Here is a 13357-nt window from a genome sequence, read left to right as displayed (position 1 = left end):
AGGGGAAATGTGTTAAGGGAGAATTCTCAAACACCTTAAAGTTAAATTTTTCCCACTTCACGAAGTGTGAATTTTGAGGCATTACAGAGTCACAGGATTGAAATGAACAATGACAGGTCATGCATGGCTATAGCTCTCACACTTGGGCAGGACTGTGTCTTTTTGAAAAGCTAGCATTATAAAATGTTAACCTATTCTTTGACCTCAGAATATCCCATTTCTATTCTAAGTAGTTGTAAGAAGCTTTCATATTGCATTTAAGCCCATCTCCTATTTGCCTTTAGTTGTTCTCCCTTTGCCTTCAGATTGAAACATCTTGCTCCCTTTTCTTCCTGTGGTTTACTTTAAAACATTTACTTTTTTTTAAACATACTTACGTGAATTACACAGTGATACAACTCGGGGGAAAAATAAAATGCTGCAAATAAAGCTATAGATTGCCTTGACCACTACCACCATGAACATTTCTAGAGAAGTGCCGTTAGAGCTTTGGTGTGTATATATCTAATAATTTTAGGTACAGAGCTGATGACTAAATAGGCTCCATTCTCTGGTTAACCATGGTAAAGGCAGTCTTTCACAGCCAATACTCAAATAAACTGAGCACCTACCATGTAGGATGTAAACATTGATTTATTCATTCATACGTATGTGCCAGACAACATTCTAAGCACTTGGGATGCACAAGTCCTCAGGTAACCAATACATTACACTAAATTGTATAACATGTTTAAGTATGATAAAACCCTATGGAATAAAGGAGAAGTAAGGATAAATGAGTGATGGTAGGCTTACAATCTTAAATAGAGTGGTCAGGGTAGAACTCGTTGAAGAGATGATATTTGAGCAAAGATTTGAAATAGGTGGGAGATAACCATGTAGATTACATGAGGCAGAACTTTCCAAGCAGCGAACATGGTTTGTGAAGGCCTCACAGGGGGGTTGCACCTGATATATTTGAAGAAGAGCAAGGAGGCTGGAGTAGAATGAGTGAGACAAACAGGAAGAGGAGGGCAGAGGAGGACAGAGGTAACAGAATGGGGCATCACGGGCTGCCTAGGCCATGGTAAAGACTGACTCAACTGACATGGGAAGCCCTTGTGGGGTTCTGAGCAGAGGAGTGGAATGATTTGGATATTGTTCTTGAGTTTAGTCTTGCCTTGTGCCAGATCATTTTGTAGACAGGTTTTAATTTCTTTTGTGAGGTAATATTTCCTAATGATGGAGAACCTGTGCTCTGGAGTTGAACTGTTGAGACTGAATTCTGGCTTTACTACCTGCAACTGCATAATTTAGACTAATTATGTATCCCCTTTGAGCCTTGATTTATATTGGTTTTCTAACAAATAGGGATAAGCGTAGTACCCACCTTTTGGGAGCTATTTTGAGAATTCAATGGATTTGCTTCTAGATACATATTAAAGATAGATATATTTAAAGTCTAACAGGATTTCCTGACAGATTTTTCAGCCTGGATAACTAGAAGGATGGAGTTGGCATTAACTGAGATGGAAAACACGATTCTGACCTCTTCCTAAATCAGGGATCGGATTCTTAAACAACTTCCAATATTTGCCCTGAGGCAGGTGAATAGAGGCCCAGCCCCAAATGTTACCATTACCCAAAGCATATCCATCTAGAGACCCAGGAGAAAAAAACATTTAAGGGTGAGGGTTGGTGACCTTCTAAGATGTTAAGGTTGAGTAGGTGGTGATAGGGCAGTGATTGGCGTGCTGGTTCCTATGCTACGTTATTTTGGTTGGCAAGAAGAGCACAGAAGGCTCCTTTACTTGGGAAGATGAAATCTTCACTGACAATCCTATATAAGACTTTTGCCTCACTTCCAAGCCAAATGATGAATTGAATGGGCTTGTGTTTTCAGTTTCTACTCCCTGCCCTTAACAAAGGAAAAGCTTTTAACCTGATATTCATAGGGTATCATATATAAGTATATATATGATGTATTAGTATATAGATAGATACTAGTGTGAACTGTATAAATTAAGAGACTTGAGATAAGATAGACTGCAAAACATATGCACAAAGGTAGTGAGTTAGGTGGAAAAGTGTGTGTGTGTGTGTGTGTGTGTGTATGTGTGTGTGTGTGTGTGTGTTTTCCTAACACATAAAGTCCACAGGGTGCATGAGGCTCAATAAAGTGTCCATGGCTCAAAAAGTTTAAGAAATGTTGCTTCAAAGAGTGCTGATATTCTAGTTTTTAATTAAGAGTAGCTATGTAAATAAATTTTTTGTTTTACCTTTCTATAATTGGGTTTTAAGTAAACAGACTAGCCCTTTCAGTAAAGACACTAATAAAGGCTGAAGGCAACTGATGATAGACATTTAGAGGTGAGATAGAAATCAGTTGGCACAATTTTTCCCATGACAAAGTGGTTTGATGTTTAACAGCACTGAATCTTTTCCTGTTGGTGCTATTAATTTCAAACTATTATGTAAAATAAGTACAAATTTGTGTCAAGACCAGTGCCAGCCAAAAAGACAGCATGTGTGCTGAGTGCCATTCTCCAGCTAAATTGAGCTTGAGAGCTGTTATTCTGCCCCAATGAGTTACAAATAATGACCAGCAGTGAAGAAAGAGTCATACTTTCTCCTGTCGTTTCTCACCTTCCAGGAATACCAGGAAGAATCAGCTACCCATCATGTTGGCTCTTTATTTTTCACCTTCTTGCCTTTTTCATTTTATGTTTTCTATTAGTTTACACAATTTCCATACTAAGAGGTGGGGATAAAAAGGATTTGCCTCAAAAGCTAGTTATAGTTATAGACAGGGCATTAAGAGGAGTGTATCTAAATCTAGACTGGATGCTTTCAAAAGCTATAGTGATAATCATAAAATTTGGGCAAAGAAGTGTCATTGGAGGGGGTTTAAATGATTCCTGCCAGAGCACTCTAAAGGGGACACACAGCAAGCATGTTTCAGAAAGCTAACAAGAAATATAACAAGACACATACACACCACAAGTGAATTTTTTTAAATGGGGATATATTAATATGAACTGTATAAGTTACGAGATTCAAAGCATTGGTATAAAGACACGGCAAAACATGCACAAAGATAGTGAGTTGGTTGGAAATCTGTTAGTGCTATAAAAATACATATAAACAAAATAATTTTCTTCCTTTGGTAAATCTACAAGGTATAAAATTAAGAGTATTTACATAATTTTATGCTAGATATGTGAAAAATATACCATGCTAGAACAATCTTGTTCCAAAGTTTGAAACATAATTCTGTCAAAAATATTCTTCATACAATGTATGAACTTATCAATAACTTTCTGAGTATGAATTTTTTTTTAATGTGACTGTCAGATGAAAATCCTTCTGGATTATATTTTGATTAGAATTTCGTTTCAACTGGTACCTGGAAAAAGAAAGTTATTGATTTAAAGGACTTGTTAAGTTGTATCCTGAATCAACAGTCATATCTTGTATTTAAAAAGAGTCTGTGCTCAATCTCTTTAAGGAGCTAGGATTTATCAGAGTTATCAGCAATTGTTTTTTCTTGAATCTTAATGATCAAATACCTTCGATTGCTACTTTGTTAACATAGCCCCATGTGATAGTATGATGTAATATAAGTATCCTTCAAAGGTCTAATTTATTTTAATCAAAATAACAATACAATGTACTGTAGCAATATATTTCTTCATATTTGTTTCAGGGGCCTCACAGTCTCCAAGGCTGTGTGTACTGGTCAGCCACTTTAAGCTTTTATTTGACTGCTGATTTATCTTCCTCTAATACAAGATGCTGGTGTTAAATATTCCTTTTTTAATTAAACAGGTACAGGATGGTGCTAACTATATTCTGTTGCACATTTGGTTCTAAAGTTTTAATCAGACATCAGGTTTAAATTTTGTTCCTATACTTTATCCTCTAAAACTTGATGATAGTTTTGAATACAACTACTAAGGGGAGGATTTCTGGTTAGTGTTTCCTTATGGGGAGGTGGGGCGCAGGCAAGCAGCCATATGTGAGTGGAAAACAATCATGGTGCTCTCCAAGGCTGCCCTTTTGCCCCTCAGGCCTATGTAACTTTCTGGAATGGCTTTTTCATCTAACGTTTTCCTGTTTGAAATATATATTTCCTATTCCTAGTAATGGCCCAGGGTTATCTTACGTTATACATTTCTTCTTTGTATCTAAGCTAAATTCCTTTCGGTTATTCTTAGAACCTCCTTCAAATAAGAGAAATGCCACCAGCCTCTTCCCATACTCGAAGATAATCATTAGACTCTATCTCAGGACCCTCAATTCTAGTAGTCTCTCACCGAAGGATAGAGCTGGTATGGTATGGTGAACAGAGCACGTTTGGCATCAGACAGATCTTGGTTCAGATCTTGTTGCCATTATGTTGGTGTGTGAGCTTAAGCAAATCTGTAAGCTCTCTGAGCCCTTCCTCATTTTTTTATTTGAAATGAAGATACCTTCTTTGCACATTGTTGTAAGGACTGAAATTATGAATGTAATGCACATGGCCTACAACAGATACCCATCTTATTTGTGAGTTTGTTTTTCCCAAACTAAGGACATTCCCTTAAAGGACTGAATATTCTAGAAGTGAATGTCTTACAATGAAATGGAACTATCCAGTTCAATGATGATTTGGCAACTCTTCCTATAAGGAAGGAAAGGAACTTAACTTTCACTGCTGGGCACTGTGCTAGGGACTTGACTTCCCTTGTACCTGGAAGTCAAGTGTGTATTAGCTTCTCCACTTTTTCACTAATTCATCTGCAAATGAAAACAGAAGCACATTTCCTGCCTCGTGGATTATTATAAAACCAGAATGAGATCTTGGTTGTAAGTATTTGGAAACCATAAGTTCTCTCTCTATACGCTCAATATTGCAGTAATAGAGATCTAGCATTGTGATTTTCCATCCTTTTTTGTAATGGTCTTGAGTTTGTTTTCCCCAGTCCCCCTGAGACTGGCACTGCTTCCTTCAGCTTTCCAGGGACAAGCATAGAGGCTCCATCAAGTCCTGGGCCCTGTGCATCCTGCTGGGAGAGGTCTTACTACCTTTAGATTTTTGTTGCATTGTCTAGATAATGATAAACCTGTGGGAGAATCTTACCTGACATTCCCGATTACGTAATCCTCCATTTGTATTTATGGTAAAATCAAATTTTGCATCTTTTCCCTGAGAAAACCAGAATGGATTTTTGGGTTAGGAACAATTATTTTTAGTGCTGAAAAATAAAGGGAAATTTAAGAAGCATGGATGAAAGTCACCAAAGAGCCAGTACCTGACTGGAATTAAACTTGGAGGTACTGTCATCCTTCTTCATCAAAATTTGCAGAATGGCATCATGGATTGTTAAGAAAAATATTGAGTCCTTGACTTCATCATCAAAAAATTCACACTGCACAAGCTTCTCAATGAAATCGTCTGAAGAGAGAAAAGAAAGAATATCAGTTAACAAGAGGTAATTGGCCACAGGTTTCTCCTTGAGACCAAGGATTTGAACTTCCATTTGCAAATGCGCATTTCTGGATGTTTGGTTAAGTGTTTGGGGGCTGCAATGGTACAATACCAGTGTACCATTAGTGCAGTGTTTTCTGGAAGAAAATCAGTCCACTTTCCTTTAGGCATTAGCCTGGTGAATTAATCTCCCTAGTTAATGATTGGTGCATCAAGCAAGGCTTATTATTAAAAATAGGGAGCCTACCAAAACAGAACACATGCTCACAAACCAGTGATTTGCTGTGGTTCTGGATCACCAGACCTATTATTTACCAGTTACTTACTGCAGTCCACTTTCCCAAAGCTGCTGGCTTCCATGAGAAAACATCTTCCTTGGCACCCCATATTACCTCTCCAAGTCATCTTTGAGGAATCCCATTCTTAAAGGACTAGCCAGCACTCATTTGCAATAGGTCACTCAACCAAATATTACTTCATGTCTACTGTGTGCAAAGCCCTGGCTGGGTAATATGAAGGACCAAAAACTAAGTTAGACATGAATCTTGCCCACAAGGAAAATAGAACATTTATATTTATTCACCTATAGTAATGAAGGGAGAAGTATAGAATGATAAAGGCAGGAAACAATCTGATTTTTTTTCTTTAATATTTTCTTAGTTCTTAAAATAATGCCTGACACATAATAGGTCCTCACATTTTTGTTGAATGAATAAGAAAGGTACAGATCATACTCGGAAGTTCACAAAAAGCAGGGTAAAGGTTTCCTCTTAGTGGGTGCTTGGGGAAACTCCTAAGCAGATACCATTGAGAAGAATGCCTAGGATTGGGAGAAAGATGGAGGAAGAGAAGGTATGGAAGCACGGAGGTGGGAAAGTTTGTTCACAGGCAAGCTTTCAACGCTGACAAGACCTAGCAGTGACTCAGAGGGAAGAAGGAGGGCACTGTGGTCCCCAGAACCTGAGATGTAGGTGGGGGGGCGCACAGTGGGTAGGAAGACAGTGATCTTAGTTAAGGGCTGAAAGGGATGCCAGGCAGCAGGAAGAGACACTCAAAATATCTGGGATGATGGAGAAGGAGTAAAATTGTTTAATAGGTTAAAAGGCAACAGATCAAGAGGATAATTTAAATTATAAGGAAGGCTTGAAATTAGAATATTTCTGGGGATTTTAGGGATAGAGGGGAACATTAAAGATGTGAATTTCATGCCCCCCTCCCTAGAGTGCTTTCCCCAGTGGACTGTCAAGATTGCCTCCCTCGCTTCACTCCAGTGTCCACTCAAATGGCACATTATTGAACATCCTTCATCACCCGTATAAAATAGCACCACCCCTGTCACTCCACGTCTCTTAATTCTGATTTTCTTCACAACATGTACCATTACCTGAAATATGTTTTTGTTTGCTTATTATCTGGCTCTCCCACTAGACTGTAAGCTTCCTGAGGTCATGAGCTTGTCTTACGACTGTATCCCCAGCACCCAGATCAGAGCCTGGCAAATAGTAGGTGCTCAGGAGGTCTTTTCTCAATGTCATGCCCTGAGAATTAGGGAAGAGAGGAAATAAGGTAAATAAGACCAATACCTGCCTTAGAAGAAAGTGTCACCTAGTGGGGACACAAGCACAGAATGGCAGAGTAGTGTGATAGGAGTGTTCCACAGGCTCAAGACCTCAGTGTTCTGTCTGGGGAAGCAAGGAAGTTCTCACAGTTATGAAGGATAAATTTTTAAAGGAGGTTTCTAGTCAGAAAATAGGGTGGGAGAGCATTCTAGGGACAGATAAGGACACTAGTTAGACAGTTTTTTCAGATCTAGATGATAAATTATATGGGTCTTCTGGATTAAGGCTGTGGAAATGGAAAGGAAGAGACTGATGCCAGAGGAAAGAGTTACAGGTGGTTTACTGAGTGTAGAGGGAAGAGGAGAAGGAGAAATGAAAGATGGCTCCCAGGTTCCTACTTTGGACAACTAGCTGAGTGGTGATGCAGTGACAGAGGAAAGGAGAAGTAGTAGTTTTGGGTGGGAGGGAAATATATTTAGTTTTGAACATGTGTATCTGAGATGCCTGGGGGACATCCAGACAGTTGAATACATGGGTCTGAAGCTCTGAGGAAGGTCTGGGCTGGAATGTACTTTGGGGACTCATGAACGTATATACAAGCAGTCATGAGCATGTAGGAGACAGACTAGAATCAGAACTATAGGGTTTAGGGTTGAACTTGGGAGATTGACTGTCAAGGAATGGGGAAGGAGCCAACGTCAGACATGGAGGAGCTATGGAGTAGGGGGAGGTGGGTCAGAAGAATGGGCTTGCAGAAGTCAGGGAGAACGTTTCAAAGACGGATGCTGAAGGAAGGACCCAGTGCTACAGTAACCTCCATGACAATGAGACTGGGAGGCAGGCAGTTGATTTTGATAAGCTGGACATCACTGAGGACCACAGTTGAGGGCAGCCTCATCAGTGAGGTGAGGCAGAAACCACAGGCTGAGGAATCAAAGGACGCAAGGAAGAGAGAAAACAAGCCTACTTTATAAGGAAGATGAGAGTTAAAAGATGGTTACATAGTCACTCTTTTGCTGTTTATTAAACTAGGACTCAAATTGTAAAGTTTATTTAATTACATACCGACACAACTGAAATATAAAGATGCTATTTCCATACTGGTTCAGCCACAAATTAGATTTCCTTCTTGGTGATTGTAAAAACACCTGTTCTTTGGAGAGGCTGTCTAGATTGAGAGTTGGCAATGAACCTGAAGTGATTGTCAGAACATAAAAGTAAAACAACTTACCATCAGTTCCAACAATATACACATCTACTTTGATCCTCATAAATTCTTGCAAAATCTGGTAAAAAGAAAGTAGATCTTCCTTAGGGAACAGTTTCACTTCTCAAAAACGTAAATAAAAATCATAATTATGGCTGATGGGTGATACACTGCTTTCAGAACCTTTTACATCCTGAAAAGGGATGATAGTATAAACACACTAAAGCAGAAAACAAGGCTCTGTGACAGAAAGGAATCCAAAGGAAAGAACTCTCCCCTTTAGAAGCAAGTTAAAAATAATTATTCCTGTGGGAAATAGGATGGGAAAATATTCTGCTTCAACTCAGAAGATGAACTCCAATTTAATTTTAAAAGTTTCTCCTATGGGATGATCTTCACTAGAGCTTTCTATCTACGTGAAAAAAACCCCTATGATCCATAAACTGTTCATTATTCCTATCCACAGTGATGAGATGTATCTGACACCAATGAATCTTTATCCATTTTCCTGATCTCTAGGCTAAGAACAAATACCAGTAGTGGTATGAGTAAGGTCATATAAGGGAATAAAGATAGCTTATACTGTTGGTGAATTTCAATGATCATTAATATCACTCTCATCATCAATAAACACTGAACTGCCACTAGGCTCTGCACTAAGAATTAAGGCTTTAAAGCAACAAGGCAGAGGCCCTGTCCTTTGTGCTATACTCCTAGGTTAATAAACTTTATGTGTGTTTATAGTTTTCCCACCAGCACTAAAACAAACACAAAGAAAAAAGAAAAAAGCAAGCAGTCTTGAGAGTTATGTAATGTGAAAAAAAATTTTTTCAAGATAAGCTTGAAGGAAACCAAATTGATCCAACTTTCTAATTTTGTATCCAGTTCATCCATTCTTAATAGATCTTAGCTCAACTCAGGTAGGCAGGTTTCTGTGGAAAACCAAGCAGAAGAGGGGAAAACGTAGAATTCCTTAAATTTTCTTTACATCTGTTTCTTTACTGCTGTTAGACACTAATCTGTTTTAGAAATGCTGACAACTGGAAAGAAAACAGACTGCCACCTGACTGTTTCAGTCCTGTTTCAACATCACACATTACAGTTACTCCTTCTTAAATGCACTTAGTTTTAAAGAAAAGCCAGATTGTTAGTTAACCAAGCGAAATGTCGTCAGCTTATACTGGATCCACTCTTCCACTTTTCCCCAAGACCTTTGTACATCTCTATTTCAGGAGAGTTTAGATTCAGTGCCCACAAGAATTTGAAGGCACTGCCGAGTTGGAACATAGCATGTGAGCACAGTTGTCCACCACAAATATTAGAAATGTAGGCTTAGTTGCCTTCAGCATATATGTCAGTTGCATGGGAAATGCTCCTTCAAAGAGGTCCCTGAACATGCCCACTCCATTCCCACTCCCTCTGTGGAACAATCTAAGATTATAATTCTACATAAGTGTGTATCATCTAAGGAAGCACCCTTCCACAAATACAATTATTTTACCTTCTCTCACTGATTGGTGGTTTCCATTAAGAAAGGAAATTACCTTTTTGAGACCCCTCATAGAAGAAATGTCAAGAAATGACACTGCTGAAAAATCAAGAATGAGGCTGTGCAGGCTGATTTTTGGGACCACAATGTTGACGGGAAGATCAGCGTTCCAGTCGATCTGGAAGGGCAGGTCTGCGAGATTGATTGGCTGATCCAGTTCTTCAATCTGATGGCTGTCCAGCTCATCCTCAGAATCTTTAAAGCCATCAATGGTACATATAAATCCTTTCTGCAAAACAGGATAATTATTTGCATGTTAATTCTGGCCAGGAAAAACATTGTGTACATTAAATATAACCAATGCGTTTCTGAAGCACATATTCAAAGTTGGGTCAAGTAATGGGACTGTAAACTCTTCTTTTCAGAGAATGGAAAATTTCCCAGGAAAATAAAAATTTTAAGGAGACACTCAAAGTTGCCATTAATGTTGTAACAATATGCTATCAGCTGACCCATGAAATACCTTGTTTTTCTGGCATTGCATTTAAAGGAATGGAACCAATACCTTGAACTATGTTTTACTACACTTTTAGCTATAATACACAGAAATGTGGTTAAGAAACACTGGTTTCATTCCAAAGGAAATGACCTGAGTCTCACAGGGCTCAAGAGGCCTTTAGGAAAACTAAAGAGGCCTAGAAGATTTTTGCTAAAATGCTGTAATTTGGTCAAATTGTCCAATATATACCCAGTCACCATTGGGTCACAACTTTGTTGGTTCTAGGAATCAGTGCATAGTTGAAATTACATCTTTTGCTAAATATAAAAATACGCATTTTCCCATTAAAAATAAGAAAGTTACCGGTGTCACTTGTAGAAGGCCTTTCTTCTGCAGTTTTCGGATTTTCTTCAAGGCTTTGTTGCGCTTGCGTAAAATTCGTAGTGGATTAAAGCCAACCTGAAAAACCCATTGCTTTGTTATAAGAGTACCACATGTTCTACTTACATAGCATACTTTTAATAACTTTCAGTGGGATGGATTAAGGGATTGGGGCACATAATAAAGATATTAGTAATGAAAGTTAAATTGGGTCAAACCACATCAATGACAACATTGCGTCAGACTTCTGGTCTGCTTAATCTGTGTGCAGTTATCAATGTCCAAAGCTTCCATACCATCCAGGATTTATCTATACATTATCCATGAATAAGACAAACTCTATTTAAATCTGTTGGTGTTTTTGGCCTACACAACTCCTAGAGGATTTGATTTGTTTTCTATTTGTTGAATATGTTAGCATTTGATCAGTGTTCTGCTTCTATATAATTGTTATTCTATTAAACTTTGTGATTATATTTTATATTACCTATTATATGACTTTATTGTATACTTTCAGTATTAGATCTGAAGGTACCCTTTCTTTTTTCATTTTTAAAACGTGTTCTTTTTTTAGTTTGATTTTGAATTTATGATGCTAATATTTTGTTTTTGTGGGGGGTTTTTTTGCTTTTTTAATTAAGGTATCATTAATATACAGTCTTATGGAGGTTTCACATTAGCAACATTGTAGTTTCAATATTCACCCATATTATCAAGTGCCCTCCCCTCCACTGCAATCACCCATAAGTGTAGTAAGTTGCTATATAGTCATTACTTGTCTTCTCTGTGCTATACTGCCTTTCTGGTGACCTACCAAAATTGTGAGTGCTAATTATAGTGCCCCTTAATCCCTTCTCCCTCCCTCCCCACCCATCCTCCCCACCCTTCCCTTTAGTAACCGCTAGTGCCTTCTTGGAGTCTGTGAATCTGCTGCTTAAACACATGTGTTCTTATTGTTGCAATATTTAGCTCTAGAGTATTCAATAAGGAGAATCAAATTATGTAATAACAAAATCCATGGCAAAAAATGTAGTTTGATGTAAAGATACTGGATTAAATGAAAAGGACTGTGTGTATAGCCACATATACAATGATCCCATTTTTGTAAAAATAAAAATGGGCAAAAAAAATTGATGCATGCCAAACTAATAATAGGGCTTAAGGCAGAAGTTCCATGCAAGGTGTACAGGTGCACCCAAAGGCATCCAAGAGTAAGTGCTGAGCTTTTGTTTCTTAAAGACTGCTGCTTTGTTACATTCTTTCCAGTCCACCAAGGACACTCAGTTGTTATTTAGTGTTAAATATTCATTTATAATAGATCTATTCATAATCATTTATATTATAAATAGGCATTTGCTGTCCTGAATCTCTTCCATGATGTAATCAAATATTAAATACTATCTTGTTTCTGAAGTTGATTCCCAAAGAAGATCTGTAATACACTATCATCTAAAAACCAGCGCCCAGCATCCTGTGGCAAGTCTTTGTGCTCTACAGAAGAATTTCATGAAAGGACCTCATCCAAAGAGACTTATTTCCCAATAGGTTAATGGACCTTATAAGATAGTTTCACCCACTCTAGGACATAGGATACAAGAACTAACACAATCCAGCATCAACATATGTGAAATCAATGCCATTCTTGTTCAGAACAAAGTACATCCCTAGATAGATATCCGGTGGAATTAAAAAAACAGTTTTAATAACCCCAAACCTTACAGCATCGGTAAGTTTCTGCTTAAAGAACTGAATGTTTGCAAAGTAGATAGGAGATGGACATCTGAAAATTTTCACTCCTTCCGGTTCATACATCTGTAAGGCAGAGAAGTAATATTAGATGGTGCCCATTAGATTCATAGTAATGTCATCTAGCAAGTCAAAGTGAAAAAATGAATCTTCCTTACGTCAGAGTAGTCTTTTTTATTCTTATAAATGTTGCTCCTTCCAACATTAGCCAGAATGCTGCATTTTGGGCTGCGGGAAAATCAACACCAAATGAATCCTTCATGCATATTTATTAGGTCTATAAGGCTAACCCTGATTTTTTCCCAGCATACCAAAGCAGGCTCACTTTTCAAAATTTACAAGGTCGGGGAATCATCATGCCATTGGAGACCCCAAAGGGCAAACACTTTGTTTAGTTTATCCTCCCCAGCTCCTGGAACAGAGCCTCCCATCTACCACATTCAAGTTTACAAAGCTTTGATTCTGAAGTGATTCCTTGAAATGAGGCAGCTATGATTCCTGCGTGTATAGATGAGGACATGAGGAGGACAATCATTTGCCTGTGATCTCTCAGTTTGGCTCTGTGTTTGATAGGTCCCCAAGAAGTGAATGGAAATATAAAAAATAAAAGAATGAAGGAACGTCTCAATATAAATGTGTTCTGTCAGTGAAGGATTAACTTTGACTATGAGAACACCTTTGGTTGGAGAACTCCTAAGCTTCCGAAAAGCTTTATTCCTCCATGACACCATGTAAACCAGTACAGGCTGAGTGACCACGTGGTGGCGTCATCTGGCAGAGGTTTCAGAATCAAAATGATGTTTTGACTAGATGGCTGTTAAGCATCAAGAATTCTCACTGGCTTTGTGGAATTTTAGGATAAGGGGGCCTTTGAGACATTCTTGAACCCAGCACCATTGATTCACATGGGAGTACGATCTAACAACCTATAAAGAGGAATTGCCTCCACCAGATGCAGAGAATCTCACAATCGTCTCAGTAACACATTCCTGTGTTTAACACATCCACGGCAAAGACATTAGGCTTG

General features: G+C 38.3%; 1 protein-coding gene across 2 annotated transcripts in view; it reads right to left on the bottom strand.

The window, feature by feature from the left end:
- Nucleotides 1-2983: 2983 nt before the first annotated feature.
- Nucleotides 2984-13357, bottom strand: part of SLC26A3 (solute carrier family 26 member 3) — a 35066-nt gene continuing 24692 nt past the window's right edge. For both annotated transcript variants that reach the window (XM_036918966.2, XM_036918967.2), the window contains 8 exons: nt 12489-12558; nt 12304-12396; nt 10567-10662; nt 9760-9993; nt 8240-8294; nt 5274-5416; nt 5102-5167; nt 2984-3385 (listed from right to left, as the gene is read on the bottom strand). In XM_036918966.2, the coding sequence (XP_036774861.2) occupies nt 3362-3385; nt 5102-5167; nt 5274-5416; nt 8240-8294; nt 9760-9993; nt 10567-10662; nt 12304-12396; nt 12489-12558 (781 nt within the window). In that variant the 3' untranslated portion in view covers nt 2984-3361. The remainder of the gene's footprint in view (nt 3386-5101; nt 5168-5273; nt 5417-8239; nt 8295-9759; nt 9994-10566; nt 10663-12303; nt 12397-12488; nt 12559-13357) is intronic.

This window comes from Manis pentadactyla, chromosome 7, assembly GCF_030020395.1.
Source record: "Manis pentadactyla isolate mManPen7 chromosome 7, mManPen7.hap1, whole genome shotgun sequence".
NCBI classification, from domain to species: Eukaryota; Metazoa; Chordata; class Mammalia; order Pholidota; family Manidae; genus Manis; species Manis pentadactyla.
This window is presented reverse-complemented; position numbering and strand designations above follow the sequence as displayed.